The sequence below is a fragment of the Erythrolamprus reginae genome, chromosome Z (genome assembly GCF_031021105.1).
Source record: "Erythrolamprus reginae isolate rEryReg1 chromosome Z, rEryReg1.hap1, whole genome shotgun sequence".
Classification (NCBI taxonomy): domain Eukaryota; kingdom Metazoa; phylum Chordata; class Lepidosauria; order Squamata; family Dipsadidae; genus Erythrolamprus; species Erythrolamprus reginae.
The window spans coordinates 42535851-42562001 of NC_091963.1; the positions used below are offsets into that span (position 1 = coordinate 42535851).

Here is a 26151-nt window from a genome sequence, read left to right on the forward strand (position 1 = left end):
TGTTCTCTTTTTGGGTTTTGTTTTAACACTTCGTTGTCTGAGATCTTAGAAATGTCTGGCTTGAACACAGAAGTCAATTTCCTTTAAGAGCTGTGCCGTTTGAATAATTCTCAGTGACATTTTACCCATCAATTTTATTGACACTTTTAATTTTGTTGGTGATGAGGACAATTTTCTCTCTTTACAGAAAGAGACCCTCCCAGATGTTCCTTATACCAGGATCTTGGCTCTAAATAAGCCTGAATTCTGCTACATAGCAGTTGGGATCATTGCTGCTGCCCTTTGTGGAGGTGTTATTCCTGCCTTTGCAGTTCTGTTTGGTAAAATTATTGGGGTATGTTTAGGACCATTTAATGCTTCTATTTCCTCCCCTCCCCAGAATCTATCAAACCCAGCAGATTTACTGATTTCTGATTATGATCTTATTTTATTGGAAGCTGAGGTTATTTACAATGGCTTTACCAATGGCATTTAAATTTTCTCATCATCTCAATTCTACCTCTAGCTTTCCAAAAATATACTCTAAATCATTCCTCCCAAAATAAATGAATAATCTTAATTCAGGTGATCAAAGTATCCTCCAAGTTGGTATAAAACAGGAGAGAGTAACCAGGACATTATATTACTGTAATGTTTTTCTGGTATGCATTTTGAATTTTGTTCTGATATGGTCATCATATGAACAGATATGTAAATTGAATGCTAATAGAACAATAAAATGCCTTTCATAATTCATTTCAAAAGCCACTGGCAAGGAAGCTGGGAGAAGAGAGAGAGAAGAAAGGGTAATATACAGAAAGAGAGAAGAAGTGGAATCCCCAATTCCTTTTAATCTGGCTATGCGGAATACATCTGTTCCAGATAGTCCTTGATTTATAACCATTTATTTAGCAACCATCCAAAGTTATGATAATGCTGAAAAAATGACTTGCAATCATTGCTCACACATCCTGTGATTATGATTCAGGCACTTGGATACAGGCATTTGGCCTATATTTATACTATCCCAGGTTATATATTCACTGTTTGCAATATTCTCTCTTTTGCTTTTCAATAAGCAAAAGCCAAATTCACTTAATAATTATATGATTTGTGACAACAAAAAAGATCATAATTTGTGTGGAAGCCACTTAATGACTGTCGTGGAAATTCCAGAATCCAATTCTGGTTATAATTTGAGGATTACTTGTAGATTATTCCTGTGTAAATGCAGTCTTGGAAAAGAAAAAATATTGCCCTTGCACTATAAGAGGAATGAATGGCAGTTTGCCAATTTGAGGATACTTGATTAGCTTTAATAATATTCCACAATTCCAGCCCAGTTCCAAGTATGTTTAAATATTATAATCTTTAAAATCTAATTACTCAGTAAAATAATGTTTTTCTCCAGAATGAAACTAAGGTCTAGAACAGTCCCTTGGTCAACAACGGCCTATTTCTTGAAACTTTAGATGACTTGTGTCTATGGAAAAGATCAGGAGTATCTGCAGTAGATGATGAAACAAAGTCAGGATGGCAACAATTGAAGATTCTCATATAGAAATAGATGTTAATTACACTTCTCAGCTGCCATTTTGACTATTTTTCAGCATATATTGGGGAGATTCTAATCAGGGTCTCCCCAATGATGGAATGATTCTCCACATAAGAAATAAAAGCATTAATCTAGTTCAGCCAACAAATTATATACCATATTTTATTTCCAGCACTCAATAGTATTTTTCATGGGAAAAGAGATATAAATTAAAAATAGAATTCTCTGAACTATTTATTCACCAATGGAAATAGTGCAGGAAATAATCAAAATTAGAACCAAATAGAAAGTTTAACTGCAATGGCTTCTTCTCCAATGGTTTCTGGTGCTGCTAATTAAAATTATGTTTTGCCACTCAGGCTTTCCAAGAACGAGATGATGTAAAGAAAAGCCAGAATACAGTATTGTATTCTCTCATGTTTCTGGTGTTGGGAGTGATCAGTTTAGTAACTTATACAATCCAGGTAAGTTCTAGTATAAGACCTACTTAATAAGAAATTATCACAAAGGAGCATCCTATAAGAAAGAGAGGAATGTATACAGTACCAAGTTACTCAACCAGTGAAATATTAAAAGGCTTTCAAGTTTAGAGAATAGCATGGCCAAGTGCCACAGCAACATGGAGTACCCCATGCTCTGCTGGGGAACCCCGATATCCGTTTTGCCTGGGGACCTGGTTCAATCAGAACTGGGTCAGACCCACCCTGGAGTGGTGGTAAAAAAAAGGATATATCATCAGAGATCCAGGAGGGGACAGCAACACCTTGTCCCAGGAGCCAAAAAAGAGCACCGATTGATTGGAATTTTGGATTGGAAGTCACTTAGAATGAAACCTAAGAAAAATGCTGGAGGGCCAAGTTGGAGAACATACGTTGAGCTGGTGAGTTACTCTGCCAATGAGAAGATTTGGGACTTTTTAAAAAGATTAAAATGAGAATAAAAGGACTGCCAAAGAAATTGAAGCAGCTATTTAGCACAGAAGGCTATACAAGAAAAAACATTGCTAAAGAAAGCAGTAATTAAAGTCCACTCTTTGAGAACTCTTGGAAATATTGTTATACTGAATCAATTTTAAATTTGAAACTAAGAAATTTCTGAATTAATCTGAACTGATTTAAAATACTTTAGTATATTAACTAACAAGAAGAATGGATTTGGGGAGCCAGTGAGGAATGCCATCTGCTGGTTGGAGGAATTATTATTCTGAAAAACTTTGGTGGATGTTTAGACTGCTGCTTACCCTGAATTGGGAGCACTAGAACTATTTTAGGCTCTGAGACAGATAATTGCTGGCAGATGAATTGATAGTGAAGACTAGTGAACAGTAAATGTTTGGAATATGGATGTTTCTGAAGAAGAGGAACTTAAAACTTTTTTAAAGGACAATATTGAAGAATGAAAGAGATGCTTCAAGGACTGTGATGACGGATTTAAAGAAGCAACTGAGGAAGCTTTGGAGCACAGTGAGGACTTTGATAACTTGATTGTAAGAAGTAACAAACAAAGCAGCAATGTGGAGAAGAAACCAGAAAGAGAAAAACAGGTGGAAGAAGACACAGACAAAGATGGAGATAAAAGCGAAAGGAACTATGAGAATGGACAGATTAATGATTATATTGGACTTTTTGAATCAAAAGAAGAACATGATTATGGGGAATCAGAGAAAGATAAGGACAAAAGAGGAAAGAATTTTGAGAACAAACAGGCTAAATATTATAATGATTACACTGGAATTATCATTGATAAAAATGGAATAAAGTGAGAAGTTACGGAAAATGATGGTGAGAAAAGGGGAGAGAATTTTGAAAATGGATAGACCAAGGATTATATTGAATATGATTATTACACTGGGATTAACAGTGATTTAAAAAAAAGAATTGGGTGAGGCTATGGAAAGAAAAAAAGAGAATGGGGAAGAAGTTGGGGATATCAGGTTACAAGAAAAAAGAAGAAGGAGAAGTTAAGATTAAGAAGATGGAGTCTTTAAGAAAATGGTTGGTTGTTATTTGATTGTTTGACCATTATTTGATCACTATATAATTATTATTTTTACATATAATTAAATACATTTATGAATATATTGGATGTTAATAATTAATATTTTTGATCTGATGGATTAAATTTAAAATTATCACATACATATTGGTATCTCTAGAGGGAAACGATTATAATTAGCAATGGATAAAATGAGTTAACTTTGAATTATTAATATTTATTTGAAAATATACTTGATGATAATCAATATTGTTATTGGTAATGAATAAATTTTTATTTAAGAATTTAAATCTAATGTAATTATTTAAAATTAATTAATTATACAATTAATTGATAACTCTGGGAAAATTATAGATTGGTATAAATTAGATCTGTTGAAATAAATTTAAAATTATATATTTGTAACATTGGAGGGGAAGATAAAGTACAATGAATAATGAATGAAATAAGTTAATGTGTTTAATTTTTGGAATTTGAATATCTGCTTTCCCCTATATTATAAAGGATTTTAATCAGATATAATATATAAAATATATATAAAATATAAATATTTCATTTTAATCATTGTGCCCTCACACACAATCATTACTATAATTAATGATTTCCTACCACCTTAATCTTTGATATGGTTCTGTCTTTATTTCTTGAACTTGTAGTTAAGTTCTGCATTAATAAATACCTGCAGCTGCCACTTACTTACTTACTTACTTACTTACTTACTTACTTACTTACTTACTTACTTACTTACATACTCACTTACTCACTTACTCACTTACTCACTTACTCACTTACTTACTCACTTACTTACTTACTTATTTGACTTCTATGTCACCTAATCCCATAGGACTCGGGGTGGTTTACAACAATACAAATATAATACAAAATAAAAATAAGTCAAATATAAATAATAAACTATTTAAAAACCCAATTATAAAACCCATGTGCTAAAACTATATTTAATAGATATTTTGATTCAGATTAAAAATAATCTGTGGAGAGGGGTGGCATACAAATCTAATAAATTTATTATTATTATTATTGTTGTTGTTGTTGTTGTTGTTGTTGTTGTTATTATTATTATTATTATTATTATTATTATTATTGCCCTTTTCTAAAAAGTAAAAAGCTAAAAGTTTTGTCTTTATCTTTTGCAGGGATTCACTTTTGGAAAGTCCGGGGAAGCTCTCACAATGCGATTGCGCTCACTTTCTTTCAAAGCCTTGCTTCAGCAGGTAACAAAGCAGATCAGGAAAGAGAAGTAAATATTTTGGGGACAGGTTTGAATCACCAATAAAGGAGAACATTTGTACCTCAGGGTTTAAATGGGGAGGTCCTTGGTACTCTCCGAGCTTGACTGATTTCTTGCAATTCTGTGGGTGTGCTTGGTAGGCGTGGCTTGGTAGGGACATGTGACTGGGTGGGAGTGGCTATGTAATCATGAAACTGGAGGATCAAAAGAAAGAAACTTACTTTAATACAGCTAAACTTTAACTGGAGCAGCATTGGATTAGATGACCTTCAGGTCCCTTCCAGGCCTGGATTATGCTCTGATGCTGTGTCTAGTGACAGGTTTGTAGTTCTTCCTTCCTCTCCCTTTTCCCTCTCTCCCTCTCTTTCTTTTTCTTTCTCTCTCTCTCTCTTTCTTCTTTTTTACTCCTACCTTCCTTCTCTCCTCCCTCCATTTGTTTGTTTGTTTGTTTATTTATTTCCATCCCCACCAGTGGTAGGTTGCTATCAGTATGGTAGAGGATAGCACACCAGTTCTCCTGTGTGCGTGCGTGCATGTGTGTCCCAGTGTATTTTTGCTTTGTGCGCATGCGCAGAAGCAAAATCTTGCAAGGGGACATGTGCGAGATCGACTTTGGTGATTTTTTGCTTCTGCGCATGTGCGGAAGCAAAAGAAATCACCAAAATCTCTCTCATGCGCATCCCCTCTCAAGATTTCCATGCATTTTGCTTCCTGTGTTTGTGCAGAAGCAAAAACATGCTGGGATGTGCGCAGTGAAGGGCTACCAAAAATTTTACTACCACACTGTGGGCGTAGCTTATGCGGGATGCCCTGCATTTTCTTTCAACATCTTTCAGTGCAAATTGGGTGCTCTGGGGTGAAGCTCCATTTTCGCTACCCCACTGTGTTCCCCCCCCATCCGGGCAGCAGTCCACCCCTGGATGTGCGCATGTATGTGCATGCTAGAGAGAATTTGGGCTTGGGAGAATTGGCCCAAACTGATAGCATTTCACCCCTATTTGTGACCACACTATTTGGGACTACAGTAGAAAAGGACTCAACTAAGAGTGACTTATATCTGATTCATTAATGGACTGGGAATGAAATGAAGATAAATTCAGGGAGTCATGGCCATGCTGCCAAAATATATTTGTACCATAATTCGATACAAGAGAAAAGGTTCTGAGTTCTAACAAGAGTAATTGTTAATTTCAATTATTATTTCAATTTGTTCATTTTGATTTTAGGAAATTGGATGGTTTGATGATCACGATAATGCTATTGGAGTTTTGTTAACCAGACTTTCAACAGATGCTTCCCAAGTTAAAGGAGTATGTTTTTTGCTTATTGTTTTTATATGTTATATAGGAATTATAATTATCTCAGTATCAATAAGAGACTGCTGCAGGAAACATCAGAATAAATCCATTATTTAATCATTTTCACATTCTGAATACCTTAGAATATATGTTTATTTTGTATCTTCAGACAAGTATTCTACTTACAATTTCTAAAATAGTGTAAAATAGTCTGCTTGGGAATGATACATTCTACAAGACTTCAAAATTCTATTAATCAATTTGGCATTTAAGTTATAACTGTGCCAAGAATTTACTGAAGCTATAACTGTGCCAGAATCTACTGGCTTTGCAGTATTGCCAGAGGATATCATATATGCATCAATTCCGTGATACATTTATAAAAATCCCAATGGGCAGTTTCTACTAATAAAGAAAACTATGTAAAAAGTAGCAACATGATTTGGAAAAGCAGGGAATAAATATTAATCATGCCACCTGATGTGAACTTTCCATATACTTTCATACCTTAGCAAGACATACTGTAGATACGTTGTGTTTTCACACAGAGAGCCTGTGAGCCTTCAGATATGCTAAACCAGCAGTCCCCAAACTATGGCCCGCGGGATGGATGCGGCCCGCTGAGGCCATTTATCCGGCCCGCGGCAACACACGAGATTTTACCGATCAATATAATAAGCTCCCGAATCTCCTGTCCACTCACTGTGGTCGACTGCTGAGTGAGGAGGAGGTGGAGAACCAAGGGGCAAGGAGGAAAGCGGGCCTGCAATTGGCCCCTTTCTTTGCCGCCTTTAGGGAGAGAAACTGTTGCTGCCCTATGGCAGAGCAGCAACAGTTTCTCTCGCTAACGGTGAGAAAGAAAGGGGCCAATTGCAGGCTTGCTTTCCTCCCCTCCCCTTGACTCTCCACCTCCTCCTCCATGGTGTGTCGATGGGCAATTCAGGAAAAGGTGATTGGCGATTCAAAAAGCATGCACTGAAAGTCACAGCTAAGTGCGCCATGGCTAAGTGTGTGTGTGGGGGGAAGGCGGCTGCTTGCAAACCCCTGACTTCCACCGCCTCCCCCCCATGGCACAAGGTAAGCACACCTCACCACTGACACAGGCAGCGGGGACCACCCTATCCCCAATCAGGGCCTCTTTGACAGCCCTTATCTAAATTGGGCTACCTTTGAAAAGTGTTCGGAAACTTCAGATTGTGCAGAATGTGGCTGCAAGAGCTATCATGGGGTTACCTAGATTCGAAAGCCACATCTCTCCAACAATCCATGGCTGCCAATCAGTTTCCGGTCGCATTTCAAAGTGTTGGTAATGACCTACATGGCATCGGACCAGAATACCTCTGGAACTGTCTTCTGCTGCACGAATCCCAGTGGCTGATAATGTCCCACAGAGTTGGCCTTCTCCAGGTCCCGTTGACTAAACAATGTTGTCTGGCAGGCCCCAGGGGAAGAGCCTTCCATGTGGCAAGCCCAGGCCCTCTGAAACCAACTCCCCACCGAGATCAGAACTGCTCCCACCCTCCTTGTCTTTTGTAAATTGCTTAGGACACACCTGTATCAGGCATGGGGAATTGAGATATCTCCCCCAGGCTTATATAGTTTTATGTATAGTATGCTTGTGTTATATGGTTTTAAATGACAGGCTTTTTAGATGTTTTTTAAATATTAGATTTGTTACATTGTCACATTGCTATTATTATTGTTGTGAGCCGCCCCAAGTCTGCAGAGAGGGGCGGCATACAAATCTAATAAATTATTATTATTATTATTATTATTATTATTATTATTATTATTATTAAATTATTATTGTTGTGAATGTTATAAAAAGAATGCTTTATTGCAAAAAAATATATAATTTGTTTTTCTTGTTTATTTTCAAGGCTACTGGAAGTCGATTGGCCTTAATGACCATGACTTTCTTCACACTCGTGACAGCTCTTATCATTGCTTTTGTACATGGTTGGCAGTTAACGCTGCTCATCCTAGCTTGTATTCCCTTCATCATTGTTGCAAAGGCTATTCAAGCGAAATCGATGGAAGGTCATGCAGCTCAGGATCAAAAAGCCCTTGAAGAAGCTGGAAGGGTACCTACTCTATATATAAACCCATGGATTAGATTAAGGCTATAGTGGTGACAAGTAGGCAGGAAATGTTTTATGATTTGAACTTTCAATAGAGTTACACCCATTCACTATTTCAGCAACATCTGAGTCCACTTTAGTATGGTCTCAGTCAGTGGTCCCCAAACTACGGCCCGGGGGCTGCATGCGGCCCGTTGAGGCCATTTATCCAGCCCACGGGTGAGTCTGTCGGCCTGGATAAACCCCCGTGGGCTCTGAGCCCTACCCGGCTTCTCTGGCTGTGTCCAGGGACCATGCCAATGTCCCCTGTAAGGCGTGCTGTCACGCACACAAACACCCCCCCCCCAATGCAGTCTTTTCCAAGGGCGCACTGGGGAGCTGGGCATAGGAGTTGTATAGCCAATCAGATGTTAACAAAAGAAAATTAAAAACAAAACATAAACTTTTGTGAATTTCAGACTTCCCTCCCCCTCTAAATAGTACATTCCCATTTTGTTTTTTTACTTTAAAATAAGTGTGCATAGGGATTTGTTCATAGTTTTTTTTATAGTCTGGCCCTCTAACAGTCCGAGGGACCATGAACTGGCCCCCTGTGTAAAAAGTTTGGGGACCTCTGGTCTCAGTAGTGGGATTCAAATAATTTAACAACCAGTTTGCCCAAGGCCAGTTTGGCTGTTGTGGGAGGTGTGGCTCATTCTTGTCCTAAAGTTCTGCTACGCAACTGGGACGAGCTTCCCGTGACAGCCAATCAAAGTAGATCCTGGGTGCTGCACTACAGTGGAGGCACAGGCAAAAGAGTGGATGGCATGAGGGAAGGAGGAGGGAACGCAGCGTTCTCCTTCCCTTGCGCTGGCCACTCCATGGCCCATTTCTTCATTGCAGCGCAGCACCCAGGATCCACTTTGATTTGGAGGAGGGGCGAATTTAATAACCAATTCACCCGAACCAGTGCAAACTAGCTGAATTCTACTACTGGTCCTTAGTAGTGCTTCTTCAGGAAAACATGTCACCCTTTCTCAGAATGTACTTCAGGAAGTGCAATGTGAAATCACTTAACTTAAACTCAAAAACTTCTGTATATTGAAACAAATAATCTGAGGAGGAGCACAATTTGAAAACTCAAATTAAACAAGCCTGCAAGATTTGATAAGCACAGGTTCCCTTGACTTCTATTGCAATATTCCCTTGTTCTCTATTGCAAGATTCATTGCACAAAACTGAAAAATGCCTCCCCACAGAAGGAGTCACCAATTCACCAATACTTAACATTCTTTGCTCAGCCGAATGGAAAAACAAAGAAGCACTTTGTCTCATATTTTCTGTTTTGCTTTCTGGAAAGAAGAAAAACATCCTGATTTCTAATATACCCTCTCTCTTCCATAAAGTATATAGGGCAAGAGTGAAGGGATTTCAGAAAGTTAACTAGTTAGTAGAAGATAACTTCAAAAAGGAATGGTAGAGATTTAACTTACTGGTCTGCATTGTCTTTGGAGATAAGCCAAACAATAAATACATTATCTAAATTATAGTTTATGTAACAGTAGTTTAATAAATCATAATTGGCTGGATTTACACATGATAAATTATGAGCCATGCCTTATGTTTTATAGTATGCTATCCCATGGGTCTTTGTACTTTAGGTAGATAATACTATACATCACAAAAATCCTTTTATAGGTGAGTGAATGCCTTATATTTTCCATTTTTCCCCAAATCTAGATTTCAACAGAAGTTGTAGAAAATATAAGAACTGTTGTGTCATTAACGAGAGAAGACAGATTTTTTGAGAACTACAAAACAAGCTTATATAAACCGTACAAGTAAGAATTTTATTTTATAATACTTTATGTATATGAGTTTGTGTATACAGTACATGTATATTTTGTAAGCATGTTTCCCATTGTGGTCACTACTTCAAGTTGCTTTTAAAAATAATTTTATTTAAATCATTCATTAAAATGAAGGAACCTTAACATACACATACCATATTTTTGGATTATAAGATGCACAGGAGTATAAGATGCACCTAGATTTTAGAGAAGGAAAACAAGGGAAAAAGTATTCTGAACCAAATGATGTAGTAATATATTATTTAATAAAATACCAGTGTAGCAGAATACTTTTTACAAACATGTATATTTTTTACAACCAGGTACACTTTTAACAACCATGACCATGTACATTTTTTACAAACTTCAAACTTGACAGCTTTAAGACTTGTGGACTTCAACTCCCAGAGTTCCTCTTCCAGTCACACTAACTCAGGAATGCAGTTGAAGTCCACAAGTCTTAAACATGCCTGGTTTGAAGACCCTTGCACCCCTAACTCAGGGATCTTCAACTTGAGATTTGGTCCTCAAACCTGTCAAGTGGCTTGCTTCGGGCAGCAGCGGCGGTGGTTCCTCAGGTGTAGGCTTCAGCAAGTGGAAGCCAGCAGTGGTGGCAGTGGCTTTCTCATGGTCCGGTGGTGGTAGCGGCAGCCAGCAACAGCAGCTGCCACTTTCCCATTTCTGGCGACGATGGTGGCAGCCAGCAAGAGTAGTGGCAGTTTTCCCATGTTCTGGTGGTGGTGGCAGCAGCCAACAATGGCAGCAGTGACTTTCCCATTTATGGTAGTGGTGGTGGCAGCCAGCAAGAGTGGTGGTGGCTTTTCCGTGGTCTGGGGGTGATGGCAGTGTCTAGCACTGGCAGCAGTGGCTTCTCATGAGGTCCGACGGCGGCAGTGGCCAGCAATCACAGTGATGGTTTCTCGTGCGGTTCAGTGGCAGCCAGTAAGAGCAGCAGTGATTCTTCACAGGCTTCAGGCAGGAATGGTGGCAGCGGCTCTTTTTCAGGTGGATGAGGGGCCGCAAGGTGGCTGAGACATCAGCTAAGGCAGGGTCCCAGTGGTAGTCAGGAGCAGGTACAGTATTCAGGCAGCAAGGTGTGGCAGGAGTCCTTAGTCCTCAGCTAATGTTTTTTTACCTTTCTGATTGACAGTTGGAACAGTCTCATGGAATACTGCCAAATAGCTGCCTGTTGCCACCCATTTTTTCTATTGCTGCCATTGCACCACTTCCCCTCCCCACAATGCAATATTTGGAGTATAAGACACACCCAGTTTTTGACTCTGGGTTGTTTTTTTTATAAAAACATGTGTCTTATACTCTGAAAAATACGGTATACATATAAATGCACTTATACATATACATGCATACATACTCTGTTTCCCCCAAAATAAGACATGTCCTGATAATAAGGCCAACAGGGCTTTTCAGGACACGTATTGAAATAACAACTCCCCCCAAAAAATACTTGCCCCCCCCCCATCCGGGGAAAGGTTGGGGACATACCGGGAGCTGCTCCTTTTGTGGCAGGTGACTCTTTTGGTCACAAGAGCGAGAGCAAGCAAGAGGCATGCACACACCACAGAACTAGCTCAGCTCCTCTGGGCTCTGCCTACAGCAGTTTAAAATGCGTTCCTGCCGGCAAATAAGAAGAGGCAAGTATCGATCCCTGCCTCACCATCTCCTCACAAGCAGGAGTGTGTTTCAAAATGCTGCCGGGGGCAGCCCAGAGCAGCCAAGCTAATCCATGTTGGGTGTGTGTGCATCCACGTCTCACTTCCTCTCTTTCTGTCCTGGCCAAAAAAGTGCCCACAGGAGAAAGAGCAGCTTCCTTTTGGGAGAGTGTGAGTGAGAGCAAGCGAAAGGTGGGTACTAGCTCGGACTCTACCTACGGCAATTTGAGACATGCTCCTGCACCAGCTCGGGTATCGCATCCCCCATCTGCCCTCTCCACGTCATTCACACAGAAGATGCAAAGGAGGATGTTGCATGGGAATCCTCTGCAGGAACAGCCACCTGCTCCTTGGTGCTCTGAAGTGAAGAGGAAAGGGGAAGAAACTCTCATGGCCTGCCTGAAGCAGCCATGTTTTGCTGTCAGCTCTATGAGACTCATCACACCACCGCCACTGCCTTGAGGTGCAGGACTCTGCAAGGCTTGTGCCATTGTATGCATGAACAGCAGCAGGAGCTCAGCTGTGCTGTATGAGGAAGCTTGCAGCAGTCCTGCAGTTATTGCATGCAACGGCACAAGAAGCCTTGCAGAGTCCTGCTCCACAAGGCGGTTGTGGCAGCCAGCCGCATAGCCAGTGCCATGAACAGGGAGGAGAGGTGGTGGCAGTCCCACACGTGCTGCCTACTGCACCCCCAAAATAATAACCTGCCCTCCCAAGGCCATATTTTGGGATTAAAAAAAATAAGCCCCTGTCTTATTTTGGGGGAAACACAAAACCAGTAATCTCTCTCACACAAAGGCACAAATGAAATTGGAATGCAAACATTTTTAACATTCACATTTAATGTTTCTATCCAGAATATTTGGACAAATAAGATGATCTGCTGGGGAAAGTATTATTAAAATAATTCAATGTTTCTCAATCTTGGCAACTTTAAGAGATTGTATTTCAACCTCCCAGAATTTGGGAGTTGAAGACAATATCCCTTGATAAGGTTAATTAACATTGATGTAATTAATAATTGGTGGTTAGTTTTGAATTTTATGATTGATTGTGAATTATATCAATTATTTTCATTTATTAGGGATACACTAAAGAAAGCTCCTATTAATGGATTATCCTATGCCTTAGGGCAGAGTTTTAACTTTTTTATAAATGCTGCTGTCTTCAGATTTGGAGCATGGCTTATTGCACATTGTTTAATGAACTTTGAACAACTGTTTATGTGAGTATATTCGCTTTTACGGAGGGTAATGAAAATATGAAAATATTTTAATGCTTTTCACATGTGATTTGTGGATATACAGGTACATCTATTTTTAAAGCAAAAGCAAATGCTGAAGTGAAGGAAAAGTTCATATTATTAACATTTTAGCCATGTCAATGAACCATTTTAAGTTACTGAAGAACATTGTCATAAGGCACATGTATATGTATCTTCCTAAAATTTAAGGCATACTAAATTCCCTGGGATTTTTCCTACAAGATACACAGAGAATTACTGCCACAAATACAAGCTCTTGACTTAAATAATCTTCTTGAATAATATGGCATTCCTTTTCTTCAATTTTTCATATTAGATTGCACTGCAGGCTCTGGTTTTAACCCAAAATTTCAATGCATATTATAACCATATTGGCATTTGGCAAAATATTTTATTTGAACTTATTTCATACTATTGTATTTTTCAGAGTGTAAGATGCACCTTAGTTTTAGGGGAGGATAGCATCCCTAGTTTGGTCAGCTTCATCACATTATTTTATTCCCTGGTTAGGGCTTTTTAAAAAAAACCTTATTCAGAGAGAGTAACAATGAAATAGTTTGCAAGCTGGAAAGAACTGGGAATATCATTAGCACCTCATTAGGGCTGGAAAGAAATATATTCAGAGCAAGTAGAGAAATGAAAAAAAGCCTGCAAAGACTTAGGACTGGAAAAACATTCTTTGCAGAGAATAACAATAAATGAGCCTACAAGGTAAGACCTGGGAAGATCATTAGCATCTAATTAGGGCTGGGGGGAAAAAGCTTTGAAATAGCTACATTTGGAGTATAAGATGCACCCAAAATGTTTAGTTTCTTTTAGGGAGGAAAAAATATAGTAATACATTGTATGCTCTATTTTCAAAATATAAAACTCAGTAAATTGTTCTGTTTAAAGAGACCGACATTATAAAATTCAAGTTGCAAATTGAAACTACAGTATTTACATGTGGCTTCAACAAAGTTTGCTACTTAAAAGTTTACCTTTATATTATTTTCTGATACATATTTTTATTTTATATTTCCAGAGTCTTCTCGTCGGTTATTTTTGCTGCAATGAGTGCTGGCCAAGCTAATTCTCTTGCACCTGATTTTAGCAAGTCAAAAGTTTCTGCCCAAAGAATATTTCATCTTTTGGATCGAAAGCCTGTAATTGACAGCTATAGTGAAGAAGGAGATAAATTAGTAAGATCATACGGCTTATTCTGGCTTTAATATATTGACTTGACATATTTTCATAGCATGATAGCAATTAGCAATAGTAACTTAGAAACGTTGGTTTCTGCACATTTGATCTAAAAATTTATTACACATATGTAAATGAATAAATCAATATAGTAAATGAATAAACTAATGTTATATTTATTATGCAAAATATATCATTTTAAAATCCTGGGACCTACAGTATTTCTGAGAAAAGCTATATTTATAAGAGTTTTCTTCTAGTCTCATTCTTTCAATGGGAAATTTAAGGTCATTCTTAAATTAAAATTCACTTTCAATGAATTGTCCTCTTATGCATTTTAAATATTTACTGCATTGTACATTGTAAACAGTAAAAGGAGTAACAGAGGAAAGAGCCATTCATCATGTATGAAAATAACATATATATATATATATATATGTAGATTGTTCTGAGTTCGGGTTTTGCCCTGTGTAATATTTTGCATGTTTATGCGACGTTTCGGTGAAATCACATCCACCATCATCAGGCTGAAGTTTCCAAGCTTCGTGCTGTATATTTTAATGTAATATTTTAGTTCATAAGATCTGGAGAATAAAAGTTTGAAAAATTAGTCTAGTCCATATCAAAATTTTAATTGTATAAATATGTACAGGAAAGAAGTACATTATTGTTGTTGCTGCAGCCATTCCATTACTATTTCTATTCTATTCTATTCTATAAGGAAAAGTGGGGATGGGGACACAAAACATTGTGCAAAATCATAGCATTGTTGTGTTTGTTCTCATCATCTATTCATCTTTCCCTGATATAGGAGAAATTTGAAGGCAACATTGAATTTAAAGATATTCATTTTGCATATCCAACCAGACCAGAAGTTCAGGTTTTGCAAGGGCTGAATATAAAAATTAACAAGGGCCAAACCCTGGCTCTCGTGGGTAGCAGTGGCTGTGGCAAGAGCACTTCTATTCAACTTCTAGAGCGATTCTATGACCCAATTTCAGGACAAGTGGTAAGTGGACCTTGATTCTACTTCCCTCTCTTTCAGCCCCCCTCCCCAGCCAGCTGGTTTGTCTTTCGTTCTGAGTTTTTCTTTCGTTCTGAAAGCCGGGGGTTTTGAAGGGAGGGTCAGAGAATCAGGGAGCCGCCCTCCTGGGCTTGAGGGTGCCGAGAAGAGTGACTCCCTCCCCCAGCTGGACATCTCCCCAAGGGTTTTGTCTGCGGTGACTTCCCTCTCTCTCAACCCCCCTCCCTCCCCACCCGGCTGGCTTCACTTTCCTTCAGAGAGCCAGCAGCCAGGAACAGAGCACGGGTCCCAGTTTCAGGGTTTCTGAGGAGAGGGTCCACCCACAAGGCTCCCTCCGGGCAGCCTGCGCTGTCTTCACCCCTCTCCTCCACCTGCCCCCGAACAAGGATCCGAATGCTGGCAGTAATGAGGCAAAAGGGATGAGTTTTGGGATTGCACGCATTATTTGCTTTTACATTGATTCCTATGGGAAACATTGTTTCGTCTTACGAACCTTTCACCTTACGAACCTGGTCATGGAACAAATTAAGTTCATAAGATGAGGTACCACTGTACTAATTCTTCTTGGTCAGTATCATTTATTATGATCATTTATCCAGCCAGACAAATAGTTTGATAAAAGAATATAAACATTCTCAAAGTGTTGGTAATGATCTATAAAGCCCTACATGGCATTGGGCCAGATTACTTGCGGGACTGCTTTCCTGCCGTATAACTCCCAGCAACTGATTAGGTCCCACAGAATTGGCCTTCTCCAGGTCCCATCAACCAGACAATGTCAGTTGGCAGGGCCAAGGGGAAGAAATTTCTCTGTGGGGGGCCCGGCCCTCTGGAATCAGTTCCCCACCCCCAGAGATTCATACTGCTTCACCCTCCTTGCCTTCCATAAGAGTCTTAAGACCCACCTATGTCACCAGGCTTGGGGCAATTAGGACTGAACTAGTATGATTGTTTTTAAATATTGGACTTTTAAACTATAATTTTAAATTTAATTAGATTTGCCTTTGTGTTATATTGTTATACAGTAATACCTTGTCTTACAAATTTAATTGGTTCCGGAAGTAGGTTCGTAAGGTGAAAGGTTCGTAAGATGAAACATTGTTTCCCCGATAGTAAGACACCCCCGATTGTAAGACGTATCGGGGGTTTCAGGGGGGTTGGCTAATATAAGCCGTACCCCGAAAGTAAGACATATGTCTTACTTTCGGGGAAACACGGGGGTATTGCCGCCTCCTGCCCACTTCTGCGCCGCCCCCCCCCCTCCATACGTCACCGCCGCCTCCGTCTGATCCAAATGTTGCTGTTCCTGCTGTTCCCGCTGCTCCCGCCGGCGTCTCAAGTGGATGCCGTGTTGCCCGTCCTGGCTAAGCCGGCCGGACGTTGTCCACCGTCGGGGAACAAGCAGCGAAGCAGCCCGGCGAAGGCTTCTCCTGCCGAAAGGCGCCCGCCAGAGACCGGTAAGCTTCGGAGACGCCGGGTGGGCGGACATGTGTCAAGGCTGACGTGTGCACCGGACGCGGCTGCCACGTCATGGCGGGGCCCGGACGGCACGGGCAGGCGGGGATGCGGATGTGTCTCCGTGTGTTTGTGTGTGGGGGGGAGGGTGCTTCGGGCTCTTTGTCCCCCCCGGTGGGTAAAAATGAAGACCCAGATTTTTCAAGAAGATTTTTTAAAATACTACTTTTTACCGGACACGGGTGTTGCGGGTTCGGGTAGGTGGGTTGGCCGGGTGGCTCTTATTTTTTCCAATATAAGACATACCCCGAAAATAAGACATAGTGGGGCTTTTGGGGATAAAAAGAAAGTAAGACACTGTCTTACTTTCGGGGAAACACGGTAAAAGCGATTAATGCGTGCAAAAAGAAAAAAATCACAAAATGGTGCTCCACTGGGCGCCGCCGCTCGTCTGTCACCTTTTAAAACAGACGGGGGGCTTCTCGTCGTTCTCCCGAACCCGCACTTTTTGGGTTCAGGAGGCAGCCGAGAAGCTCCACCGCCTGGCTGTCACCTTCTGAAACAGCTGGGGGGGCCTTCTCGGCGTTCTCCCGAATGCCGAACCCGGAAGTTCGAGTTCGGGTTCTGGAGGCCGCCAAGAAGCGCCCTGCTGTTTCAGAAGGTTATAGCCGGGCGCTGCCGCTCAGCGGAGCACCGTTTTTGCGATCGGTGGCGGCGTTTTCGGCCGCTCTGGAGGCTGGAAAGGAGGTGGGGAATCCCAATAGGGAATTCCATGGGCGGAGCTTTGATGTCACGAAGAAAGAAATGAGAAGAAAAAGTGATATATTAGACAGGGTGTGTAAGCAAGCGGGTCAGTTTAATATAGTATTTAATGATCTGGGCTAGAAACAGGGAAACCAAGAGTTTTACTTCTCCTAAGACAGTGTTTCCCAACCTTGGCCACTTGAAGACATTTGGACTTCAACTCCCAGAATTCCCCAGCCAGCATTCACTAGCTGGGGGATTCTGGGAGTTGAAGTCCAAATATCTCCAAGTTGCCAAGGTTGGGAAACACTGTCCTAAGATACAAAGTCAGCTGGATGATCTTGGTCAAATCATGCTCAAATCACTCTTGGAAAAAGGCAACCAACTTCTAAAATCTTCCAAGAAGACTGCAGGAAGTAGGTCCAGACAGTTGCCAGGATTCAACACTGACTGAAAGCCTCTCCTCTCAAAAAAAAGGTATACAATGGAAACAGGGATTATTTGCAAGGATAGAAAAGTATGAAGAATAAGAAGATACCATGAATTATATTGATAAAAAATGTAATTTAGTTACACACACACACACACACACACACACACACACTTGTTTCATTTGTTTTGCATCATGTTGCAAAATTAGTACACAAGTGCTCAGAGGGGGTTGGCATATAAATCAAATGCATGCATACATACATACATACATACATACATACATACATACATACATACATACATACACAAACAAACAAACAAACAAACAAACAAACAAACAAACAAACCTACTTGTAAGGAGTATATTTTAAACTTTGCAATGAAAAGTGTCATGTTTTTCTTTCTATTTCCAGATTGCAGATGGTGTCAATACCAAATCTCTGCATATACAGTGGCTAAGATCCAGACTGGGCCTTGTACAACAAGAACCTATTCTGTTTGACTGCAGTATTGCAGAGAATATCCAGTATGGAGATAACAGCAGACTTGTTAGCCAGGAAGAAATTGAAGAAGCAGCCAAAGCAGCTAATATTCACAATTTTATAGAAAATCTTCCAGAGGTATCTTGCATCTTTTTTCTGCATGAAATTAATTATTGCAGCTGGTACAGATAGCAATGAAATAAAATTAATAACCAGCAAAACAAACAAATGAAGAATAAATTAAAAAAAACAAGACTGTCTTTTGAAATTCAACTGATAATTTTACAGGTAATGCAGGTACCATAATCTCATTTGAAATCTGTAACTTAGACCAGTGATTTTCAACCTTTTTGAGCCACGGCACATTTTTTACATTTTAAAATCCTGGGGCACGCCACCAACCAAAATGACACCCTAAGACACTTTCCTCTCTTTTTCCATCCCTGTCTCCTCCCCACCCTTGTGTGTGTATGTGTCTGTGTGTGTGTGTATACACACCCTTGAACCATTTCCAAAAACAGATGAGGGCTGGTGGTTTTTTGTCTCTTATTCTTTGGGTACTTTTTATCATATGCTTTAAATCAAGAGTCACTTCTCTCTCTCTTTTGTTTCTCTCTCTTGCCTCTCATTCTCTGTCTCAATCATTTTCTCATTTCTCTTTTTTTCCTCTCCTTTTTGCTCATTTATCTCTCTCTCTCTTGCTTGCTTTCTCTCTCTTTCTCTCTCTCTCTTGTTTTCTCTCTCTCTCTCTCACTCTTTCTCTCTTTCTCTCTCTCTCTCTTGCTTTCTCTCTCTCTCTCTCACTCTCTCTCTCAGCAAAAAGTTGTGAGACTGGAATCTGAGCTTCCTTTTTCGCGGCACACCTGACCATGTCTCGCGGCACATTGGTTGAAAATCACTGACTTAGACAACAGAAAAGGTGAAGGAACTTGTCCCAAAAGTAGAGTTACCAAACAACCATCAGGAGGAGGATATATCTTCCTTTGATAAACTTTGTTCTCTGCTTGGCAGGCATAACCTTAAAATCAATGTTAGTTGGCATTTTGAATGTCTGTTTTTTTGCATCATTGACATTTTATTATATAATAACAATGTAAATTATCTACTTCGTTTTCTACCTAGTTTATTGAATGATTTTAATAGTCTAGATTTTCATTACTTATTTCATGATGCAGCAATCAGCTTCATTCTTGCCCCTTCATATATATTATCATTGTAATTTGAAGTTCATATCATATTCTTATCGGCTGAAATTTGAAAAAAGTCATCCCTGATTCTATATTATCATTAGCATATATAAAGATTCAATGAAAAAATATTATGACTGAAAAAACAATCTTTCTGATACTGAAAAAAGTCATTTTACATACATGTAGGCATTTTTTTAAAATGCCAATCAGGAATTTGCTACACAATTAGCATGGCACCAAATTGAAAAAGCTTCTATTGCTTTGAAAGATGGCAAAATTTTAATTTTAAAGATTAGAAAACTGATTTGTTATCATACATCTTATTAATGATATTTACATTAATTTACAAACTTACTTGATATTAGAGTTGTGAAAACTATCTTTGGACTCTGAGTTGACTTTCTTACTGTACCAACACTGTTGTATTTTTAAAAAACTAGAAATACAATACTCGGGTGGGTGATAAAGGAGCACAGCTTTCAGGAGGGCAGAAGCAAAGAATAGCTATTGCTCGTGCCCTTGTCCGAAAACCTGCAGTCCTACTTCTAGATGAGGCCACATCAGCTCTGGATACAGAGAGTGAAAAGGTAAGTGAAACCATAGCTGACTTCCTACTTGATGGGTAAGCAATTCATTGTTATTTGAGAAATGATCTAAACTGGGGGGGGGGGGATGCTAGTGCTTTTATAAGAATATTTCTCTTTTGTCTTTGAGTACAGATCGTCCAAAAAGCATTAGATGAAGCTCGAAAAGGCCGAACTTGCATTGTTATTGCTCATCGATTGTCAACAATCCAGAATTCTGATATCATAGCAGTCATCCAAAATGGCATAGTAGTAGAACAAGGAACTCACAGCCAGCTGCTAGCCCTGGAAGGATTTTATTATGCACTTGTCAATGCCCAAGTATCCCATTAGTTGTATTTATTAAACTAGAAATAGAAGTTTGGAGAAGTTAGACCAAGATGCGATATGAAAAGCTGCTATTCATCAATTTCCGAGCAAGTTTGGGTTTGAGTTGTCAAACAGCAATCCATTTTACTACATTGAAACATAAATATTAATAATGTGGTGTAAGTGGATCTCTTGATCAAAATGTACAATTTTCATTCTTATTTCAGGGGGGTTTTTTTTGCACAACTTAAAATTATTCATTGAAACTCAGTAAACATGAAGAATGATTGTTGCATATTCCATTAACAAGGAATTCTCAGGCGCCTGCAAAAGCAAGGTTCAGATAGTTGGGTTACTTATGTGAAGAAAAATAATACCTATTTATATATTGCTGTGTTACAATTTTTTTTTTATTATGATGCTGATGATAATTTATGTAAAAGTAATAAAAATGTTACAAAGCTCCATAATGTTCCACTGCATAATGAAATTCAATGAGGTGATAAAGCATAACTAAAAGTAATCTGTCTAGCCTGACAGAAACTATCTTCTATATGATATAAAATAAGATATAAGATAATATAAATTTCCAAAAACAATTAAATTTAGAAAATCAAATATCAAAAGCAGAAGCAGAATGCAAGTGATTGACTCTAGCAAATGTTCCAGTGGCACATATGTCAAACTTTAAAGTTCAAGAAATAATATATAGAAATATCTTTAAAAGATCTAAGAAGTGTGTAAACTCTTTTTCCTCTTTATTCAAAAGGAATAAACCAGGAAATAAAAATCATTTTATACTGGCTTTACAGGAAACAAATTGTTATAGTTCTGTTTGTAAGTGTTATACAATAGACATACAAATTAGTATCCAAATGATATACTGTATCTGCTAATATAATTTTGAAATCATTGCACAAATGTTTTTCCCCATTTGTAGTTCCTTCAGAATCATTAGCATAGTATTTGTTTTGTATTCTTCAGTATAGAACTAAGTATGATTTTCTCTTCCATATTAACTTTTTAGTTGCTATTAGAATGTCCACTGCAGTTTCGTTAAATTACATGGATAGTCTAGGGGTAAAGTGATTGTTCTCTTTCATTAATTTATTTTATTTAACATTTGGCAATGTAACGATAGCTTGCAGACTACAATGCTAACACAGAATAGTAGATTTTGGCTGCCTGAGACTGATAACCCATTTTGTTCATGTTTGCACATTATCCATAGTGCATCACAGAGGGCGAGCTAGATTTACACCAGAAAGAAAGATGCACTACAACAAACAGCAGCATCAGGGCCCTTCTTCCTCTACCAAAGTCACATCACAAACAGGCATTGCATCTAGGAAGGTACCTCACTAGCAGCTTTCTGACCATCCGCAAGAAGCACCGGATTGTATTCCCACCAACGTGGTACCTATTTATTTACTTGCAAGTAACATGCTTTCAAACTTCTAGGTTGGCTAAAGTTGAAGAGTATGTCAAGTGCTGATTTCACCATGCAGTGCCGCGACTCAAACCACCAGAGCAGAAACCATCTCCAGTATCATTAAGCCATTGATCCACAGCACTTCCTGTTAATAATTTGACTAATTAGGGTATTCTACAAACATTTTTCAAATTAGTATTCTATTTAAAAAATATACATTGTAGGTTTGTAGTACCACAAAGAAATAAATAGAAAACAATCTTTATAGTTCAGGCTTGAATTGTCAGGCCCTTGATGCCCTTTGAGCTTGGTTGCATTCTTGAAAATGTTTCATTACCAAACTACGTAACATCGTTAGTGCTAATGGGAAGTGGGATTTGCTCTCATTTTATATAGAAATACAATACTTACATACTACTTCATAGTGCTTTACATTTCTCCCTAAGTGGTTAACAGAATCAACAATCTGAGTCCTCATTTTACCAACCTCAGAAGAATGGAAGGCTGAGTCAACTTTGAGCCGAATGCCTGGTAGTGAACAGTGAGTTAGCCTACAATATGGCATTGAAACCACTGCATCACGGTAGCTCTAATATACTAATGACTTGTCAATGTTGGTGGGAATGGTCTTAGTGGTTCCCTGATTGAGCTGTTGATTACTGTCTGTCAATGTTTATGCCATTTAGTTGTAATACAGGTATCCCGAAACTACAATTCATTTAGAAACTGTTCAAAATTACAAATAATTGGAAAAAAGGTGACTATTTTTCATATTTACAACCATTGTAGCATTCCCATGGTAATGTGATCAAAATTCAGATGCTTGACAATTGATTCATACTTCTGATGGGTACAATGTCACAGGGTCATGTGATCACCTTTTGTGACTTTCTATCAAACAAAGTCAATGGAAAAGTGAGATTCACTTAGTAAACATGTTACTAACTTAACAACTGTAGCGATTCACTTAACAACTGTGGCATAAAGATTATAAAGTGGAGTAAAATTCACTTAACATATCTCTCACTTAGTAATAGAAACTTTGGGCTCAGTTGAGGTTGTAAGTTAAGGATTACCTGTAGTCTGTTGGTGGTTTCTGCAAAACTTCACCCACTATATCCGGGCAGCTTAATCAAAAAGTGCCTGAGCACTCGACCCAATATAGCACAATAAAAACAAGCAGTTGAAAGGATAATATTGCCATACATTGAAATATTTCAGAAACCATCAACAGACTATTACAACTATGTGGCATCACTATAGCACATAAATCAACTAAGTTTTCAAAAAAAAAATCCTAAGCAAAACAAAAAAACCCAGCAATCCCAGAAGAAAAGATAGTAAGCGTATACAACATACAATTTAACAGCAAACAGGCAGAAGACTAACAAAGGGCATCTATGAACACCAACAAGCAAGAAGACATGATGAAAACTTACTACGGTAATTTCAGATGAACAGACTTAAGTATATTTAATTACTAATTTACCTACAAAATTGGAAGGCACTTGAAGATTCAAAAGATCTCCTAATTTTAAAGAGACATAGCAATAAAAAAAGAGTTTATCCAGTTTGTCCAGTCAACGAAGCAGTGGAAGTGATGTGCCGGTGCCTGGAGGCTGTTGGGGCCTGGATGGGTGTCAACAGACTCAAACTCAACCCGGATAAGATGGAGTGGCTGTGGGTTCTGCCTCCCAAGGACAACTCCATCTGTCCATCCATTACCCTGGGAGGGGGGGAAGTATTGACCCCCTCAGAGAGGGTCTGCAACTTGGGCGTCCTCCTCGATCCACAGCTCACATTAGAGAAACACCTATCAGCTGTGGCGAGGGGGGCGTTTGCCCAGGTTCGCCTAGTGCACCAGTTGCGGCCCTATTTGGACCAGGAGTCATTGCTCACAGTCACTCATGCCCTCATCACCTCGAGACTCGACTACTGTAATGCTCTCTACATGGGGCTACCTTTGAAAAGTGTTCAGAAACTTCAGATCATGCAGAATGCAGCTGCGAGAGCAATCATGGGCTTCTCTAAGTATGCCCATATTACTCCAACACTCCGCAGTCTGCATTGGTTGCCGATCAGTTTCCGGTCACAATTCAAAGTGTTGGTTATGACCTATAAAACCCTTCATGGCACTGGACCAGAATATCTCCGGGACCGCCTTCTGCCGCACGAATCCCAGCGACCAGTTAGGTCCCACAGAGTTGGCCTTCTCCAGGTCCCGTCGACTAAACAATGTCGTCTGGTGTGACCCAGGGGAAGAGTCTTCTCTGTGGTGGCTCCGACCCTCTGGAACCAGCTCCCCCCTGAGATTAGGATTGCCCCCACCCTCCTTGTTTTTCCTAAACTCCTTAAAACCCACCTGTGCCGTCAGGCATGGGGGAATTGAAACATCTCCCCCTTGCCCATGTTGTTTTGGGGTATGATAGATTGTGTGCTTGTTTTTTATATATATTGGGGTTGCTTTTATGAATTTTTTAACGTAAAACTGTAATTAGATTGGTAAATATTAGATTTGTCACTATGTACTTTGCCATTGTTGTGAGCCACCCCGAGTCTGTGGAGAGGGGCGGCATATAAATCCAATAAATCTAATCTAATCTAATCTTTCAACTTGCATGCAAATTAGCTTACTACTTGGTGTATCTGCATTTCATCCCTTCTCAACTTATCCATTGCGAATTTTCTCTCCTTCATGCAATACCCATCATAAGTACTGCAGCTGAAATACAAGTTTTCTCCATTGCCACCATGCTTTTCACTCTCCCACAAAGAAATCTCTCTATTTAGAAAAATGATGTGATGCAAGGAGGCTGGAAAGTAAATAGGCACAGATCATCAAACGATAGATAGCAGGTGATAGTTCATCTTATAAAAGTCTATCAACCAAGTGAAACTGAAGAAGAAGCATTTCAAATCATTCAAAAAGACTCTATCTTGACAAACCCAGTATAAACGAGAATTGAAAATTCCTCTTGAAAATTTCCAATACTCTGTATCTTCCCCCAAGGCTAGCATTAAAGATGCCTTAGTGAAGTCTCTGTAATTCTCATTTCTTGATCCTGTGCGGATCTTTGTGGGGCTTGATAATTACTATGTTTGCAAAGTTTCTTCAACACAGGAAAATTAATTATTGAATTGGGTATACTGTAAGTAACAGGTGTTAATCAAACATACCAAAATGTTTTGTTCGTAATATATATTGACATTCTTGAAATTACTGTAAGATGTTTGTGAAAGACTATGTAGTCTATCTCCAATGTGAGCACTGAAAATGGTAAGATGGGCTTAAACAGAAATATATAAAATGGTATAATGGGAGGAGGAGGAAGAGACAAGTGTCCATTGCCAATCATGAAAATGAATGACAGTAGACAAAATGCAAATTGTGATGCCATAATATGATGTCATTATATAGTGTTATATAAATGTATGAGAAGGGAGAGAGTTTCCATCATTGCAATTTGTTTTGTCACTTGCAGATTCCTGTATGTGAAAAAAGAATTCAAGAATGAAAATTATTACTTAAATCCTAGTGATTTCATTGACCTAAACTTTTAAATGCCATAGATATTCTAAAATAAGTATGATGTAAGAACTATCAGGAACCACAAACTTCTCTGCAACTTCTCTGCATCTACGGGCACAATGAAATTTTGAAACCATTTGCCAATCAGGTGACATGGGACAACTTGACATAGCTAGTGTGGCACAGCCAGCTCACCACCACCAACTCGCCACTGCCAATTCACTGCCAAATTGCCACAGGATAACTCCACAAGGCTAACTCACTGCAGGGACACTCAAAAGGACAGCTGGATGGGCAGGTGAGTGAACGAGTGGGCAGAGTACAGAGTGGTATCGTGGCCAGAAACTTCCCATTTTCAAACCCTTGGTACCATTACTGCCAAACTCAAGGCCAAAAAGAAAAGAAGCAGCAGTGGTACTGAGCAGGGTGGATAGGCGGGGAGGGGCAGTGGCAGGAATATTAAAAAGGAGACACCACCTGTCCACCACTGCTGCACTACCACCCACCTTGACTACCGCTACAGCCAATGTCCAAAGCCTCATCAGCCCAGAACTCGGTGGCAGGAGGTGTGAAAATGGGAAACCCCCTCAATTGCCACCACTCTGCACTTTGTCCAGTCACTCATGCACCTGGCTGGGTGTCCCTCCAGATGCAAGTTGTTCCCATGGTGAATATGCCCTGTAGAATTATCCTGTAGTGACTTGGTGGTGAGTTGACATAGGCAACTTGGGGGTGGCGAGCCGACAGTGGTAAGCTAGTCACACGAAACTTGCTATGCCAAGTTGTTGTAGATTCACTGCCAGAAGACTTCTGGATGAAACTGCCTTCTTTTGTGTTTAATGGAAAAAGTCTTGGGGGAGAGGATGGA

General features: G+C 39.4%; 1 protein-coding gene across 5 annotated transcripts in view; it reads left to right on the forward strand.

Moving 5' to 3' along the window:
• ABCB5 (ATP binding cassette subfamily B member 5) overlaps positions 1 to 20787 on the forward strand; it is a 54493-nt gene extending 33706 nt beyond the window's left edge. For all 5 annotated transcript variants that reach the window (XM_070729351.1, XM_070729352.1, XM_070729353.1 and 2 more), the window contains 12 exons: positions 188 to 334; positions 1894 to 1998; positions 4684 to 4761; positions 6005 to 6088; positions 7957 to 8160; positions 9877 to 9977; positions 12741 to 12881; positions 13945 to 14101; positions 14914 to 15111; positions 18171 to 18377; positions 19870 to 20016; positions 20149 to 20787. In XM_070729351.1, the coding sequence (XP_070585452.1) occupies positions 188 to 334; positions 1894 to 1998; positions 4684 to 4761; positions 6005 to 6088; positions 7957 to 8160; positions 9877 to 9977; positions 12741 to 12881; positions 13945 to 14101; positions 14914 to 15111; positions 18171 to 18377; positions 19870 to 20016; positions 20149 to 20346 (1767 nt within the window). In that variant the 3' untranslated portion in view covers positions 20347 to 20787. The remainder of the gene's footprint in view (positions 1 to 187; positions 335 to 1893; positions 1999 to 4683; positions 4762 to 6004; positions 6089 to 7956; positions 8161 to 9876; positions 9978 to 12740; positions 12882 to 13944; positions 14102 to 14913; positions 15112 to 18170; positions 18378 to 19869; positions 20017 to 20148) is intronic.
• Positions 20788 to 26151: the final 5364 nt, after the last annotated feature.